This window comes from Pezoporus wallicus, unplaced genomic scaffold (genome assembly GCF_028554395.1).
Source record: "Pezoporus wallicus isolate ANWC-B61680 ecotype Strahan unplaced genomic scaffold, APGP_CSIRO_Pwel_v1 scaffold_6885, whole genome shotgun sequence".
NCBI classification, from domain to species: Eukaryota; Metazoa; Chordata; class Aves; order Psittaciformes; family Psittacidae; genus Pezoporus; species Pezoporus wallicus.
In genome coordinates, this window is record NW_026638858.1 from 2,645,233 (window position 1) to 2,661,862 (window position 16,630).

Sequence of the window (16,630 nt, forward strand, 5' to 3'; positions counted from 1 at the left end):
CTCTACTACAATTTATCTGTGTTCCAAAGATGAGATAAAAAGAAAGAGAAAATAAAGTGACATATAAACAAGTCTTGATATTTTATGTGGAATGGATGCCTGTAGAATCAAGAGTAAGTTAAGAGCAAAGTTTATCTTAATGATTTGAAAGTTATGTGGTTCACTTCGAAGTTCCTTGAAAGAAACCCTTTTGGCAGAAAACCCTTTCACGCAGGCTTAAGTGAGAGCCTAGAGCCCTCTAGTGTTAGCGTTAGTATAACAGACATTTATTATCTGCACTAGTATAGTTCAGCTTGACCTCCGCAGTGTTCCGATCAGTGTCAATAAAGAACTACTGCGGCAATTACTTTCTTCCAGCTAATTGTTTATTGACTTTATTATTTATCTACAGTTTAAAAATTGTCCATTTATTTTTAAGAGATATAACTGATATCATTCAGCCCAGTTTTTAGGAAGGCCTACTTTAGGGCCGTTACCCAGTCTGCCTCAGCAATAAGATAGGTCCTATGTAAAGGAAAATTTAGGAAGCCTGTAAGGCTTGTCTACTACATCCACTGCAGCTGTCTGTTTTTCCATTTACTCTGTGCCTTGTTTCAGGGAGGCTCTGCAAGTCCTTCCGCTAGCTCTTTCATGCCCAAAGCATGTTGTCCCCTCTTCTTTTGAATTGTGGATTTCTGTTTGCTCTTTCCCAGCACTGGGTCTATATCTGTGGTACAGATCCTTCCTTCTCGAGGGCAGCATCTCCAGTACATCCTCAGCTACAGGTTCTGTTTACCTCCATGGTTTGCCTTGGCTTATGTTTCCCTTCCTTGTTTCTCTGTCTCCCTATGCCAGGACCAAAGTCTGCCTATTCCTTTGCTTCTCCTCCTTCTTATGCCACCAAACTCTAGGTTGGCTTTGGCCTCTGCTGTCGTTGTCATTATCACCTCTCAGTCTTCCCATGTGCCACATGTGTCTGTTATTCCCTTCTTCCCCATCATATTATTTTTTCTTCTGTCAGAGAGTTATATGAAGCGACTGCTGCCACAAACTTAATATGTGCAGAGTTTTCCAGGGAAGAGTGTTGCTGCTGGGATACTGAGATACAGGCTTTACATGGAAAAACAGCTAATGATCTTGAAGCAACATGGAGGGAATCTGTTATTTCAGTGGGATTTGTCAGAAAATAAACCCCTTGTGTTCCAGCCAGTCCTCAGAGATCAGAGGGGCTGAGCTTAATTTCTGATTATAACCAATTCAACATTATACATCCAGTCATGTTCAGCAAGGACTTTCATGATTATGGATTCATGAATAGTGCTGTTCATTGAAGCAATAAGAATATAGATTCAGAATTGTCATTGGCAAATTCACTTACTGCGTTGTCACTAAAATCCAAAGCTAGCAAGCGTTTACTTGAGCTCATATAGAAAGAACAGTTGACAATTCATTAAGCTTAGTCCCACCTGAGTATCATCCGAGGTAGTCAGAGGGAGAAACCTTGCCAAAGGGGAATCCCTGCTTTGGGGAGGAGAGAGGAGCAAGTGCATCAACTTGTCTGTAAAGTAGAGTCATACTCTCATCCTCTGCCCATCTGGAGGGGTTCAAATACCAAATTTATCATTTTGAGAGAAGTGGAGATGAGACTGTAGTCAAATTACCTGCTGCTGCTGTCACAGGTGTTGGGGGGGGCAGACACTTTCTCACTGTGATGCATTTTTTATATGTAAATGAGGGAGAGTTTCAATTGCCTTCTGTCAGGCTGCTCAAAGGCCCTGGGTCTTGTGCAAGGGCAGAACAGAAGGGTGAATCACATCTCTCCCTCTTCCACCGGGCTGAGGTGGGAGCAGTAAGAGCCCTGAGGCCTCCACCTGGTAGCCTAATCACCCCCATCAAGATGTTGAAATGACCAAGTTTTGTTAATTCCTTCACCATGGTATCTCACAACCTCAGGCCTCATTCCTACACTAGCATGCCTGGGAAGGCCACAGAATCTGTCACTCATGAATCAGTCATGAATTCAGTAGTAGTGCTGCACTGGGAAGCCTGGTGGAACAGAGCAGTATGCTATCTACCTGGGACCTCATTTGGAAGCAGAAGAGCCTATCAACAGGAAAAAGCAGACAGTGAAGTAATAACTCCTGAGGGAGAGCTCTGCCTACCTCTGGGTGGGGAGGTATAGGGGTTGTTTTTGTTCTATGAAAGAAGAACAGGCGAGAAAGCAGCCTAAACTGCTGCTGGGCACCTGCAGAAAGCCTATGTTGTTAACTGAGCTGCCCAAACTGTAGGCTAGGAGAAAGGTCATCACCTTTAACTTTCTACTCTTCTCCCTACCGATTTGTAATTTTGTCATTTGTAAATGTCATTTGTAAATTGTGCAGAACATGTTGCTTAGTGTTATACAATCTACAGTCAGATCTGTGGTGGCTAGTTCAAACTATAGTGTAAATAAAGCTGGTTAGTAACCTGTCAAAACTTGTAGATCTATGATTGTGCAATTTCATATTTGAGATTTGATAAATTTGAGATTTATGTATAAATATGAGACTAACTGGTCTGGGATACTTTGGATAGTTTCTGTGTGTCAGGTAAAGAACTTTCAGAGCTACAATGTATGTACAGGTTCAACGATGTGCTTGCTTACTGAAATCTTACTAAGTGATAGCATCTGAAGTAACGTGCTTGGAACATTTTCAGTATTTGCTTTCAAGTGCCTCTCATTACAAGCAGTATCAAAGCTCTGTAGGGGGTGAGGTGCCACAGTCTAGATTGACTTTTGACCTGGAGCTGTTGAGAAATGGCTGTAGTAGGATGGGAAGCAAATGCTTTATGGGGCCAGCAACTCTCGTGGGAGGGATTTAATGAAAAGTCAAAGAAGGCATGTTGTAAAATGCTAAAAATTTATTAATCATCATTACTTTTTCATAAGGAAAAAAATATTTCAAAACAAAATAGAAGACAAAAATATGCCACACCCAGATAACATGACTAAGAAATGGAATATTATTAATTCTGAAAGTAATGACCCAATAAATCAATTTTCCAAAAACAAAATAAATAGCAATGGTTCAACTTTTAAAAGCTTCCTAGGAAAGAATTTACTATTATTATTATTATTATTATTTTTTTTTTTTACAAAACTCCTTCATATGCCCTGTTGGCAAATATATATATATATATGTATACTTCTGTAAACAGTTAATCAGAAACAAAAAAATCCATATTTTCATACAGTTACCATGATGATGGTGTTATGTAAACAAAGTGTAGTGTGCAGCAGCTTCTCATGATAAGAGTTCTTTTTCTTATGAGAATATATAAGAAAATATGCCCATTATAAATTTTTCAAAATGTTAAAGTTTATAGTTTTGAGAAGGTATGGCTTCCTGCAGTCTAATTTTTCTGTAATGGAAAAAGAAAACTACAGAAACAGAGAGGTACAGTTTTCCTTGGGTTGGTTTGTTTTCTGGACTTTAGCTTTTGATTTGTGTTGATGAACTGGAATGAAAGTGTCATTAAAAAGGTCAGCCTACATTAATGGACATATTAGATATTGTCAAGTGTCCATGTTATGCCACCACAGGCAAGCGTCAAGCCAGAAAAGAATGCTGTTCTCAGAACAGACTCGTGTAAGTGTAAATCCAGCTTTCAGTGTTACATTACAGCACTTCTGAGAAGACAAACAAACTAGCAGGAAATGTCAAAATGACCTTATGCTGTACCTCTCAAGGTGTAAAAGAAAACACATGAAAAACAATAGGAGATAAATTAGCAATGAAAACTGAAATAATGTAGACAGTCATATTGAGTTTGTATGCAGAAAATATCATGTTCATCCAAAATTTTAGCTGCTTTTGACACTTTTGTGGTTTTTTTTCAGTTTTTCTTTTTTTTAGTCTTACATTCAGCCCTTTTTTGATGACTTTTCTCTAGTTCTAATTTTAGACATCTGCTTGTTCCTGAGAGGTCTTTATCTGGTATGTTGCCTGTTGGGTGCTGACTTGGGAAATGCACTCAGCGCTCACACAGCTGCATTTCTCCACATAGGTGTATGAGTGATCAAGATAGGTTCCGTCCCTGCATGTCAGAGTCACTTTTCTTTGGCTGGTCTTGATTTCTTGACAGCATGAGCATTTATGTTCCATCATATTTGCCTCTGGAGAATATCTGATTGCAAAACCAGCAAAAGAGAAAGAATCAGAAATTATGTGAGAAATACCACTGACCCTCCCACCCATTATTAAATATAACCAGAAGTTGTGTGGAACTATTGCTCAATATTACCATTCTTACAGTATTGTGGTGACATGTAAGTTGCTCCTCACTGTAAAAACATATGGATTTAGCTCTTCCTTAAGGCCCAGAAAAAGTAAATTAATTAATCCAGATTACACAGATAGATAGTACAAAATGAGAGAATAGTGAGAAACAAATAACCTCACTTTTACATGGGGAAAATCAAAACTCAGGTCTCTTCACTATGACACTGAAGAAGCTGTTCAAACATTGTAAGTCTTGAGGTAATTAACCTAGTACAATATCAAGTCTGTTAAAAATTCTTATCAGCACAATGGAAACAGCTGATGACTGGGTAAATGTTGAACATACTACCTGTGGTTTTCTTTATGTAACTAGTGTAAAGAGTAGAAAACAAGAGACCACAATTATCTTTTTATACCACTTACCGTGAGTAAGCATCACAGCTTCCTTCACAGTATGCCATCTCAACTGGTGCGGGAGATACACATCCATGATATTTGATTACCGTAGTAGTATTGTGCTTCATACAACCTGAGGTTGTCACAAACCAAGGTAAAATAGGTTAAAGTACATGTGCATATGAATAGTTATTTGTGTATGACAGCTTTTAGCAGAAAACTGAGGTGGATGGAGCTAAAATAGGAAATAAGATCACAGTGCAGTTCTTAATGACTTGCTGCATTTATTATCAATAAATGAAAAATTCCCTTTCGCTTATGCAGCTTTGGTGCAAGATACAGAAATAAAGAGCAGCACTATGGCAACTGCTCAATGCACACACACCTCCCAGGACTGGCTTTTCTTTCTTCCTTAAAGAGAGTGTATCTATGAAAGTTGGAGAATAGTTATAGTCCTCTTGTTCCAATGAAAAGGCTAACACTTGGCAGTAGGGGATGGGATAGTTCACCACAACCATGTTTTTCAAGGCCCTAAAGTGAATGCTGGATTCCTCTTTTTTTTTCCTTTCTCCCCTCACTGTGAGGCAGTGCTCCCAAACTAGGTCTGTTCACCTCATCATGCAAGATGGACTAATATGCCGAATAAGGCACATATCAACATTACTTACTTTAACAAAAGGGTCATTACTTACTCTTTAGTTTTACTTGGCATTCTTTACAGCAGCCATCATCAGATAGTTTAATGTCATCCTTGAGTAGGAAAACAGAAAAAGATGCTCAAGTTTCATATCTACTTACTAAAGCAGCAACTTCTCTTGGTTCCTAAGTTTCTCTGGCACCAGAAAATTTTTTGTACTGACATGGAATCTAATTTCAACAAGGCTAAATATTAAGGGCACGTAATTACTTCAATATTAATAAGAGTTCTTTGAAAGCTGACAATGAGGGGAACCAGAACTGCTTTGCTGTCATCAGAGTTGGGTTGTGGAGTAGTAGAATTTCAGAAATGCAAGTTGTAGCACATGTGGGATATTTTGAGTGATCCAAATCATACAGATGATTATGTCAGACAGGGTAATGCAATTAATGAAATAACTGACTCCCCAGATGTGTGGGGCTGGTTCTAGTCTGCCCTGGGGTGTGTTAAGTCAAATGATGTTGTGAACTGAAAGGGTTTATTTTCCTTCACCTTTGCTCTCAGTAAATGAATTCTAAGAAATAATTTACAATCGTAAATAATTCAGGAATAAAAATCTCATGATTTTTCAATAAGATTGTTGCTTCTAGGTCACCTGACACATTTAGGAAACCAAGACACTATGCTGTACCTAGTCCTTGGTAAGGATTGATATATATCACCCATTGTAATTTTAATTTGCTTTTCTGAAATGGAATTTGATGGGGACCAGATTCAGAGTGGTTGAAATTAGAGCTACATTCTGTGTGATGCATCTGCTAGGTATTTTCCTTGGAGACCATGATGCTTCTATCACTGCAACCTTTTCAAACATGAGAACTAGTAGAAGACAACTTACTGGATCACAGTCATCAGGGTTAAAGGGAGGACAGCTTTTCTGTAAGACAACTTGAATGAACTGGTCATCATTTTTTTCACATGTGTAAGTTGTACAGTTATCAACAGGTGGGTTCCAGAGTTCTCCAACCTGAAAGTAGTTAAAAATTAGTGAATAATTCTTCTAGTGTCTTATCATTGCTGCCTACTGCAGTTTTTATTATTCAAAAAAATTTCCTTGGATTTCAGTTGATAGCTACTTCTCATATACTACTCTGAGTCTTTTTCATTAACCATGTGAAAAGGATGTATTTTTATGTGTATATGGACATGATTTGTGTGAATAGGATAAATATGTGGACTCATTTGGAAAAAATAACTTGTGTTTCAGTGGTTTTGTCATCAAAATTTATGGGTATGTTCATTCAGATACATGGCAGAATTTCTGCTGACTTCACTGACTCCTCCTGTCCTAAATCTCTAAGCTATCTTGAGATTGACTGTCTGGAGCAGAAAATTGTCTGCTCACATAAAATTATCCTTTGAGCAAAATGGATGCTTTATTTTCAGAGATGAAGGCAAATAAAGGCCCATTGCTTTCACCTATATATTTTTCTGTGTTGATTTCTGAAAGCCATTGTTAAATATCACAGTTGCTTCCACAAGTCTGTGTTAGAACTGGAGTTACATGGCTCAGGGTACTTGTTCAAGCTGTGTGAGGCAGTCTGTTCCTTGCCTGAATAACCATTTGTCTAACATGAGGAAAGATTCAGCAAATAAATGTGACTAACAGACAAGGAGAGGAAAGAGTGAAAGACTACCAGAGTTCACCAAAATTGAACTAAACCAGGGGTAGTTACCTGGAGCACGCGTGTGATGTCTCCTACAGTCACTATACAGGCTGCTGCCTTGCACGTGCCACAGCACTCTCCAGGTTTCTTTGTATACTTATAACCCTGTTTTGAAAGAAATAGAAAGAAAATGACATAGAGTGAGGGCACTGACCTTAACTGGTGGATATTTGAGCTGAGTGGGGTAGGAATTACTGACAGCAAAAGAGCACTCACCACTGGGCAGTATGTGTCACAGATAACTGGCTTGCACTTGACAATAGGCTGGTGGGGGCTTGAATGGGAGGATTCAGAGCAGGTGCATTCTTCACAGGAGCCTGATGGAATGACAGCTCCAGGCTGGGGGAAGTTAGAAAACCAGTCATTTTTAGTCAGTAAAAACAAGTTACTTTGTGTATGTACATCACAGACAATACAAAGCTGAAGTTATTGTTAAATACAGTTTGGTTATTTTATTTAAGCAGAGTTTCTGTTGTTAGCAATACCAATTTTGGAATTAAATTCTGCTAACGTAGAAAGGAGAGCAAAAAAGGCTTTTGCTTGTAGGGAGGGTGTTGATAACCTGACCTTGATTAAATTATTAATGATGTTTTATCTCAGGTCTTTCTGCAAAATATGGTTCATGTTAAGAGTCTCAAAAACATTGCATTGTGAACCTGTGTGAATATGTATTAATGTACTGAGTTACTCTGTGTACTTACTGCATAGTAGGTTTCATTGACTACACATCCATGTCCTGTAAAGAAGGAAGAAAGATGGTGTCATAGAAGTGTAAGTTTTAGGAAAAGAAGTACATGAAAAACCTACTACTTTGTTGGCCCAATATGAAAACACAGATAATTTGCATATTTTTCAATTTTCTTGTATTCATCAACTTAGAAAAATTTAGCTGTGAATAGCACATGAAGAAGGTGCATAGTACTTACTACATTCAAAAGTAGGACAGCATTTTCCAGGCTGCATTATTGTGACAACTTCCTGTCCCTCTAAGCACTGGTGTGTGACCTCAGGGCAGAGGCTAGTGTTGCAGTCTGTTTAATGTAAGGCAATATAGAAAATAATGAACTCAGAATTTTTAAACAAAAGTGATTTTGTTTTTCATGAACTTCAGAAGTTGTCCTATGGAGCAAATACGGTGTGTTTACACAAGCTAGTCTAATGACTAAGTCGGTGTATTTGGCCAGCTATTTTAAATTGAATGGGCATTTGCATAACATTTGTAAAACAAAGTGTTGTCTGACAATGATAAAGTGATGATTCCTAGGAAGAGGTATTTCCAAAGAGAAATTTATATCAGTTGGGAAATCTGATGACTCTCAACGATTAAGGAACTTTCTTGAGCAATTTTTAAATGTTCAAGACTTCTTAATTTTTTTATATATTTTTTTTTATACTGGTCTTTGAAGCAGAAAAGGCTTTAAATAGCTTTTGAATATGTTTTTTTTTTCAGATGGTAGCAGCTTTAAAAGTTTCCAGTGTTGAATAATAGATGATTTCCAGTTACTTTTCTGTGTCTAACTATGGACAATTTTTCATCTTTGAATTTGTCCTCTTCAGGCATCTAGTAAATGCTCTGCAAGAAGGTACTTAAGGTACTTACAAATGGGATGAGGGAGAAAAGCATTATGAAATCAATAGAGGGTATTAAAAAGAATGAGAAATTATTGCTGTAGTTGCCCAAAATTATATTACCCATGCCTAAAAAATATATTCCCCATGATAAAGAACTAAGCACTTACAGCACTCAGTCCTGGTACAGCATGGGTCTTCTGGTATCTGTGTCTGAACAGGCATATAACCTGGTTCATCACAAAATACTTGCTGTGTCAGGGAACACTTGTGTTTTTTACAGTGCACTTTAAGAGTATATTTGTCACAGACGCATTCCTGACAATCTTTCATCCACTTTTCTCCTGGCTATATTAAAAAGGAAATAAAAAAAAAAAAAAGAAAAAAAAACCAAACACCAAAGAAAAAAAAAGAAGAAAAAGTTATATAAAAATTCAAACCAAAATTTTGTTTCTTGTTAACTTATTCATGGGTACAGTGATACCTGATTACATCAACCTTTTCATCTTCCTAGTATTTTTAGATTTTATAAAAAACCTTCAAACTGAAGCTAAGGAGGGAATTACTGGAAGCCACTGAAGGTTTTGAGTATGTTTACACATCTGTCACTTTCTGTTTATTAGTAGTGTTAGTATGAGGGATATAAAAGATCTAAAGGAGAAGTGATTGAGCTTTGTATGCATTTTTGAATAGGAAGTTATCATACGACATACTCATTTACACATTAGGTTACAGAGAGAAATTTCTATAACTTGTGTGCAGCTGAGGAATTTAGAATACAGACTATCAACATTATCAAGCAAGAGGTAAACTTTGCTATATATCTGTCCATTCATACCTAGTAACTGTAGCCAGCCAAACTTGTGGAAACAAAAGCAGCACATATGCCAAAGTTCCACTACTACCATCTAGCGGTTTGGTTTTTTTTTTGTCTTTTTTCTAATTATTTCTTTTTTAATTATGTGAGGTGGATTATTGAAAGAATATCCCCTAATTTACTGTTGGTTTTTCTTAGGGAATAATGTGGTTTCTGCTCTGGCACTCTGTCCTGGTTTTGTCTGGGATAGAGTTAATTTTCTTCTTACTAGCTGGTGCTGTGCTGTGTTTTGGCTTTAGCCTTGAGAACAATGGTGATAACACACCCATGTTTTAGTTGTTGCTAAGTAGCACCTACCCTGATCAAGGACTTTTCTATCTCTTGTGCTCTGCCAGTGAGGAGGACCATGAAAAGCCGTGAGGGAGCAGAGACAGGACATCTGACCCAAACTAGCCGCAGCAGTTTTCCATACCACAGCATGTCATGCCCAGTATATAAACTGGGAGAGATACCAGTAAGGACAGATCCCTGCTCAGGTCAGGCTGGGTATTGGTCGGTGGGTGGTGAGCAATTGTATTGTGCATCACTTGTGTTTATTCTTTTCCTTTCTCCTTTTAGTTTTATATTCTCTCCCCTTGTGATTTCCCTTATCATTATTATTATTAGTAGTAGTAGGATATTGTACTTTAGTTGTTAAACCGTTCTTATCTCAACCCATGGGGTCTACATTCTTTTGATTCTCCTCCCCATCCCAACAGGGGTGTGAGCGAGTGGCTGTGTGGTACTTAGCTGCCAGCTGGGTTTAAACCACGACATACTCCCAGTTATTTTTAAGACTAAATGGGAACAAACATTTGAACAAACCCTAAAATTTTCCCCAGCCTAAGCAAAACTTCATGAAATGCTAAATATCCTTTTGCTTTATTTGTCTGTGCTTTATAAACCATACTGATTGTGATACTTACCCATCTGGATATTCCATTTGGTTCCCTGCAAGCTGGAGAAAAAAAAAAAGGAATGAAGATTTACACCACTGAAAACTGACATAGAGTAAATTTGTGCAGTTTCAAATAGAAATACTGTGAAGATAAAGCTAACAAGAAAATGAATATGCAGACTTGTTCTTCTGAAATGTAGAATTCTACCATCTTGGTAGGCCTCATGTAAAGAAGGAAGATAAAAAAAAAGGGTAATATTGATTATCATTCAATTTTTAGATGAGGAGGTTAAGGAGCTTCAAGTAGTTGATTGACTCATGAACTGACCATATAGAAGATGGCAGTAGAACACAGACCTTGTGGCTATCAGTCTGGATCTCTATTCCCCAGACTAACTACAGATACTTACAGCATTCAGAGACACAGATGTTGCTATCTTCACTCATGAGTGTCTTTCCTTCAGGACAGAAACATCCTTCAGTTACTCCATAGCCAGGAAGCTCAACAAAGCTAGAATGTGAGGAATGTGTATATTTGAGTACAACATTTTTGCATTGAAGCAGGAGAGAGCAGCACATATAAAAGGTTGACATGCCAGATAAAAGGGAGGCAAAAAAATTATTTTCTGCAGTTCAACAAGAAGTACATATTCATAGAGCTAACATATTTTTAAATCTTGGAAAAAATATCCAAAGTCACAAGACATTTCATTATGAAGTAACTAAATTTACTAGGGAAAGTAGATAAATAAAAATTAGGGGAAAAAATGCCCAGAACAACCTTAAACAATTTTTTTTTTTTTTTGGCTTTCCATACCTTGGATCACAGGTAGCAGGATTAATGGGTCCACATGGCTTGTATACCAAGCTTGATGGACAGTTGTATGCTGTATGGAAAAAGAATAAAAAAGATCAAAAATTGAGAGTGCATGCATTTTTGAAGCAAAAATGATTACAGCTTTGCCTTCTTCATATGCAGCTTCTGTGAGTCAGGATGTCGCTGTAATTTTTTAGGCAGTAGTCAAGTGTTAGATGTAAGACGTGTTTACTGAATAAAACACTTAAGTACTGCCATTTCTCACACACACACATTTTTGAGTTCTGCAATACTTACAGCATGTATTGTTGGTCTTTCCTCTCCAGTCAATGCAGACACCTCTAGCAGCACACTCTGTAGCATATATCTCCAAACTGGAGCACTGCATGGATTCATCAGCTATACGACATCCATCAAAAACACAGCCTTTGAAAAATGGTTCTGGTGGTATTACAGCATGGCATTCTGCAAAAATCCTGCAGACAGAAAAGAGACCAACCCCTTATATAAAATACATATAAAATCTGTTGTCAGAGAGCACTTTCCGGATGTAATGGCACATGACTCTCTGCTTCAAGCAGGAATGTATTGCAAGAAACAAGACCCTAGGAATGGCCAGTAATCTGGGAGATAGATTCAGGACATGGAAGGTTTGGAAATTTGAAGCTCCATTTTTTGTTTTTTCCTAAAGAGGCTAATGGTCATAGTGTTTCTGTGTGTGTACGGACCTTTTTCATTAGTCTGACATGAGAAATTTCATGAAAATGCAACTGCATCATATTGAGGGAAAAGGGATGATAAAAGTAGCTGAGAGAAAAGTCTAACAACAATAGCTTGAAACTTAGACACTACAGCAAGCATCTGTAAAAGGGCCTGTATAAGTAACACAGCTGAAAAAAAAGCTTTCTTCAGAGCTCACATAAGAAATAGGGTGGGAAGCAACCCTTTGTGCTTTTGGGGTTCCATGTTTTACATTAAATGTACAAATAATGATGGAAGCTTTTTGGCTGGGATATTTCTGTCTGCTGTGTTAACTTGCATGGTAACCAGATTCTTTACGGATTGTGTTGAAGGCCCACTTCAAATTTAGTGTTCAGTCTTTACTTAATAGTATAACTAGAGTGAGTGAACATAACCTGGAGAGCAGGGAGGGAGGAAGGAAGGAAGATAGCATATATCTGTGTAGTTGCAACACAGGAAGTATGGATTTAGTGCTTGCTGCATCCCTGCTTTTCTGACTTTACCTCTCCTTGCTCAGTTATCTTTGTCATGGAAGTCATCAAAGGAGAGTTTCTTTGCAAAAGCCTTTTACTATATATATCCTGTTATTTAGCTGACATTTTCAGCTTTTTTCACATACAAGGGCTATAGTTCTTACTCTTCCTGTAAGATACTGAATTTTATCTAGAAGGAGTGAATTCATTCAGATTTTTTCTTACTCGCTCCAGATAAGGTTGCAAAGAGAAGGTATTCCACAGTGAGGCTTTGGTGGAGGTGTAGTTACAACTGGTGGTATTGGTACTCCATGGCATGACTTGTTGTTATCAACAATCCAGTGATGAGCCATTTGGGGACAGGAAGAAATGATCTTACCATTTGGTAAGCGGCATTCATCTGCTTTATTGTTTGTACATGTTCCTGTAAGACATAAGCTATGTAAGTCTCATAAACAACATCAAATATGCACAGTGCATTATTGTGCTGATACCACGTTTAGAAATTATGTGTTCATGAAGTGTATAAGGTGCCTTGCTTTGTAGGGATCGCTTTCTTTACAGTTATATGAGCTTTAATTTAGGTTAGGGAAAACCAGACAAACCTAAAACCCCAGCCCCGAAGAAAAAGAAAACAGATTGCTGAAATACTGAACTTTTGTTCCTACAGAAGTGGAAGACTTTTTATTTCCATTTTACTGCCATACTTCCATACTTCTGCCAGTCATGAGACTGCATAGGCAGAGTGGGTGAGAATAACCATGGTAGGGTGGGGAAATAGTTCCACCTCAAGTTAGTGCATCTGTCTTACCACACTGTCCTTCGGTGTTGTTGCCAAATTTGCTGTATGGAAGTTTCACAGAGAAAATCAGCCCACTAAAGGTGATGGTTGCACCAATCTCTGGTATTTCAACAATCATGTTGATGCCAAGTGTTGAGAAAGAAATGCCATCTTTTTTGAAACCTGGTTTGACAATCTTGTGGTTGAAGTACATCTGAATGCAGGGTTAAAAAAAAAAGCACCAGAATTCAGAGTAAGCACTGCTTCTTCCTGATTGTTTTAACTAATGTATTTTCTAATCTTCATACATAACCCCATGTTGTTGTGCATCACATCCAATGCCCATTACCATCACAATAATAGCATATATATGCATTGATATGTCAGCTTGTATTGTTATATAGCCAGAGTATGGTAATAATCTAAGTGGCCTCTGTGTTTTGTGTTTGTGTAGATTGTGTGCTAATGCATAGCATTCTAAATCCAAGTACTTTCTTTGTATCTCTCATGGTTTTGTGTACTGTAAACATTTTTCATATGAAAATGAGTGGTAGTTTTCTTTAACTACATAAATACTTCTGCCATTATTATGGAATAACTGCTGCAGAATCACGCTATCCTTATACTACCTGTTGTTAGGCACTGGAAAAGTTGTCTGAATTCAAAATTAAGTAGTATGTCCCTGGTGCCAGTTTTATGCAGTAGTTATATTTATTTGTTAATCTAAGCTGTTCCATTTGCAGCCTGTATCTTATACAAGCTGATGGACATGGATATATTTGCCTGATAACTTTTTGTCAGGAGTTATTCTGCAATTTTTTTCTCATTGAATTGGGATAAAGTAAGAGTTAAAATTGCCAGTTACTTTTTTCTTTCACAAGGAATCACTGGACTAATTGTTTCAGCATGCTTTTCTGACTGCAGGTAAGGAGAATGTGGCATGGCTCTGTTGAGGAAGAGTGCATACTGAGACAGACTTTCCCTCCCACCTCTTTGTGTTTTCTAATTGATTAGTAAATTCCCCAGTATAGGAGTGAGACCGTCTTCAGCATGAAAGTCACACTTGTGATTTGCATTCATGTTTCTTAATAATGTGTTTGTTTATATAAGTCAATGTCACAATATACTGGTTTTCATTAAACACAAATCAGGCACCTGACTGATCATTCTTCCTGACTTCTCTGTCAGCTGTATAGTCTGTTTCCTAGTGTTACTTATGTGTATGTGTACATGTACATGCGCATAAAAAATCATATCTGCGTAGTGCTAAGTTGTTTCTGATATTTTTTCCTTAGGAACTTTTTTTTCTTAATGATACCTACAAAAAAATCTGGAGAGGGACTCTGACAGGGGCATGTAGTGTCATGACAAAGGGAAATGGTATTAAGATGACAGAGGGTAGATTTAGATTAAATATTAAGAAAACATTCTTCACTATGAGGGTGGTGAGACTCTGGAACAGGTTGCCCAGAGAAGCTGTGGATGCCCCATCCCTGGCAGTGTTCAAGGCCAGTTTGAATGGGGCTTTGGGCAACCGGGTCTGGTGAAAGGTGTCCCTACCCATGGCAGGGGAGTTGGAACTACGTGATCTTGAAGGTCCCTACAACCCAGACTATTCCATGATACCCTCTACCCTCATCACGTCCATGATGCAATATTCTAACAGACTGTATTTCGAATTGTAATCAGCAAGGCCTCAGTACCTTATTTCTTTTTTGCAAAAAATAGAGAAATTAAAAAGTGTATATTTTACCACATTGGTCATCACACCATTCATGAGTTTACGGGTCAGCAGCACTTCTGCAGATTTATAGAAAATAATAATGGATTTAGGGCAGGAAAGTCCATCTTCTGAATCGCAGTAATAATTGTCAATGTAAACACGGAAGTTGTCATATTTAGGCACAATCTGTTTCACCAGGACGTAAGTACAGTTTTCAAGGAAAGTATAGTAGGTTCCATCAAAAGTAATATAATGTGGATCACCCCATCCACTGCACACACCTGGTAGAGAGAACACATTTAGAAGATTAACGTGAAAACTAATGTAGAAGAAAGAATTTATAAACTGAACTGAATATACTACAATTTAAGAGGACCCCTAAGAAGACAAAATGCCCATATAATTTGTTTGCTTTTTTCAAAACAGATTTTTCCTTTATCTACTGGTGCTTACATTGACATTCATAATGATAACAGCAGCCATTTTCATCAGGTACCAGTATTGCTGGATATTTGTTTGCACAGGTAATTTCCTTTACAGGTGGGCAGTGCGTTGGAATTACTTCTACCTTGTTGTCTCCCTTACAGATGAGTTCTGTACAGTTGGATAATTTGTATCTTTGTCCAGGCTGCAAAATGACCAAAAATTGCTGTTAGGAATTTGCAAACATATATGAACTCTACTCATATTTTCCATTTAGTGGTATATTGTTTCCAGTAATGGTGGTGTTGGAAAGGAAGATAATATGTGTTACTTTTCTTAAATTTGTGGTGCTAATGATTTGTAATGTTGACCAGAGGTATTCATAATTATGACCATGATACAGAGGATCAGAATGTGTTCTGGTTTCAAAATCTGAAGGAAAGACTAAAATTAAAATATTTGCTGATAGTACAAATTCATCAATATTCTACAAAATTTATTTATTTTAATGCTAATGGAGATGGGAACACTTATTCTTCTGAAGTCTAGGGAGATAGGTCATAAGTTAAGGGAACTGATGTCCCTTATGTTAACTGATATTAGCTATGTAATTGTACTTCGGTATCACCACAGACCATCACTATAAAAAAAAGTGTGTACAGAAATAGAGGTGAGAAGGCAGAAGAGAAACTAATACAAGCCTCCACAGTAGCTTACATTATACTATTTAGTGAAGAAACAAAATGTACAAGAAAACTCCCTCTATTATTTCAGAAAGACTTCTCATTTATGCAACACAGTGCATCAGAAAGTGTTTTACTACTACAAAAGTAATTATAAAAGATAATTGTAGCTTGCTTTCTCAGTGTGAAAAAAAATAATAAAGAAGGAACATAAAATTTTATGTCGTTCATATTGCTCACAACAAGAAATACTTATCCTGGCAGCCTGCACATTTAAAACTTAAAAACTACAAACTGTTATTTCTGGTATCAACTTAACATTGATTTTAATTCAGGAATCATAACATAACACAACACAGAAATAACATACTTGAAGAGGAGGGTAAGTAGCAGACACACAACCAGGAAAAGGAAGCCTTCCAGAAGTTGTAGGCAGAGGAACTGTTGTTGTTATGGTAGACCATTCAGGAGACGTAGTGGTTAGAGGAGGAGTAACGTTACAATCCACAGCGTGTCGTTGAACAATACAAGTTGGACTACAGATGGCATAAAATCTACATCCGTCACTATCTGTACGGTTGTAAATCACTTCACCTGAATAGAAAATAAGCAAATCCAGTAAGAGACAAAGAAAAAAAAGAATAAAAAAAAAGCTCAAAAACAGA

General features: G+C 37.4%; 1 protein-coding gene across 1 annotated transcript in view; it reads right to left on the reverse strand.

The window, feature by feature from the left end:
• Positions 1-2,860: 2,860 nt before the first annotated feature.
• Positions 2,861-16,630, reverse strand: part of MUC5AC (mucin 5AC, oligomeric mucus/gel-forming) — a 53,291-nt gene continuing 39,521 nt past the window's right edge. Inside the window, exons 34-51 of the mRNA XM_057412819.1 lie at positions 16,336-16,559; positions 15,313-15,487; positions 14,890-15,140; positions 13,167-13,350; positions 12,581-12,779; positions 11,439-11,617; positions 11,142-11,211; positions 10,735-10,835; positions 10,353-10,384; positions 8,741-8,918; positions 7,928-8,032; positions 7,703-7,737; positions 7,218-7,340; positions 7,011-7,106; positions 6,173-6,301; positions 5,330-5,387; positions 4,665-4,770; positions 2,861-4,146 (exon numbers count right to left, since the gene is read on the reverse strand). Of these exons, the coding sequence (XP_057268802.1) occupies positions 3,921-4,146; positions 4,665-4,770; positions 5,330-5,387; positions 6,173-6,301; positions 7,011-7,106; positions 7,218-7,340; positions 7,703-7,737; positions 7,928-8,032; positions 8,741-8,918; positions 10,353-10,384; positions 10,735-10,835; positions 11,142-11,211; positions 11,439-11,617; positions 12,581-12,779; positions 13,167-13,350; positions 14,890-15,140; positions 15,313-15,487; positions 16,336-16,559 (2,471 nt within the window). The 3' untranslated portion in view covers positions 2,861-3,920. The remainder of the gene's footprint in view (positions 4,147-4,664; positions 4,771-5,329; positions 5,388-6,172; positions 6,302-7,010; positions 7,107-7,217; positions 7,341-7,702; positions 7,738-7,927; positions 8,033-8,740; positions 8,919-10,352; positions 10,385-10,734; positions 10,836-11,141; positions 11,212-11,438; positions 11,618-12,580; positions 12,780-13,166; positions 13,351-14,889; positions 15,141-15,312; positions 15,488-16,335; positions 16,560-16,630) is intronic.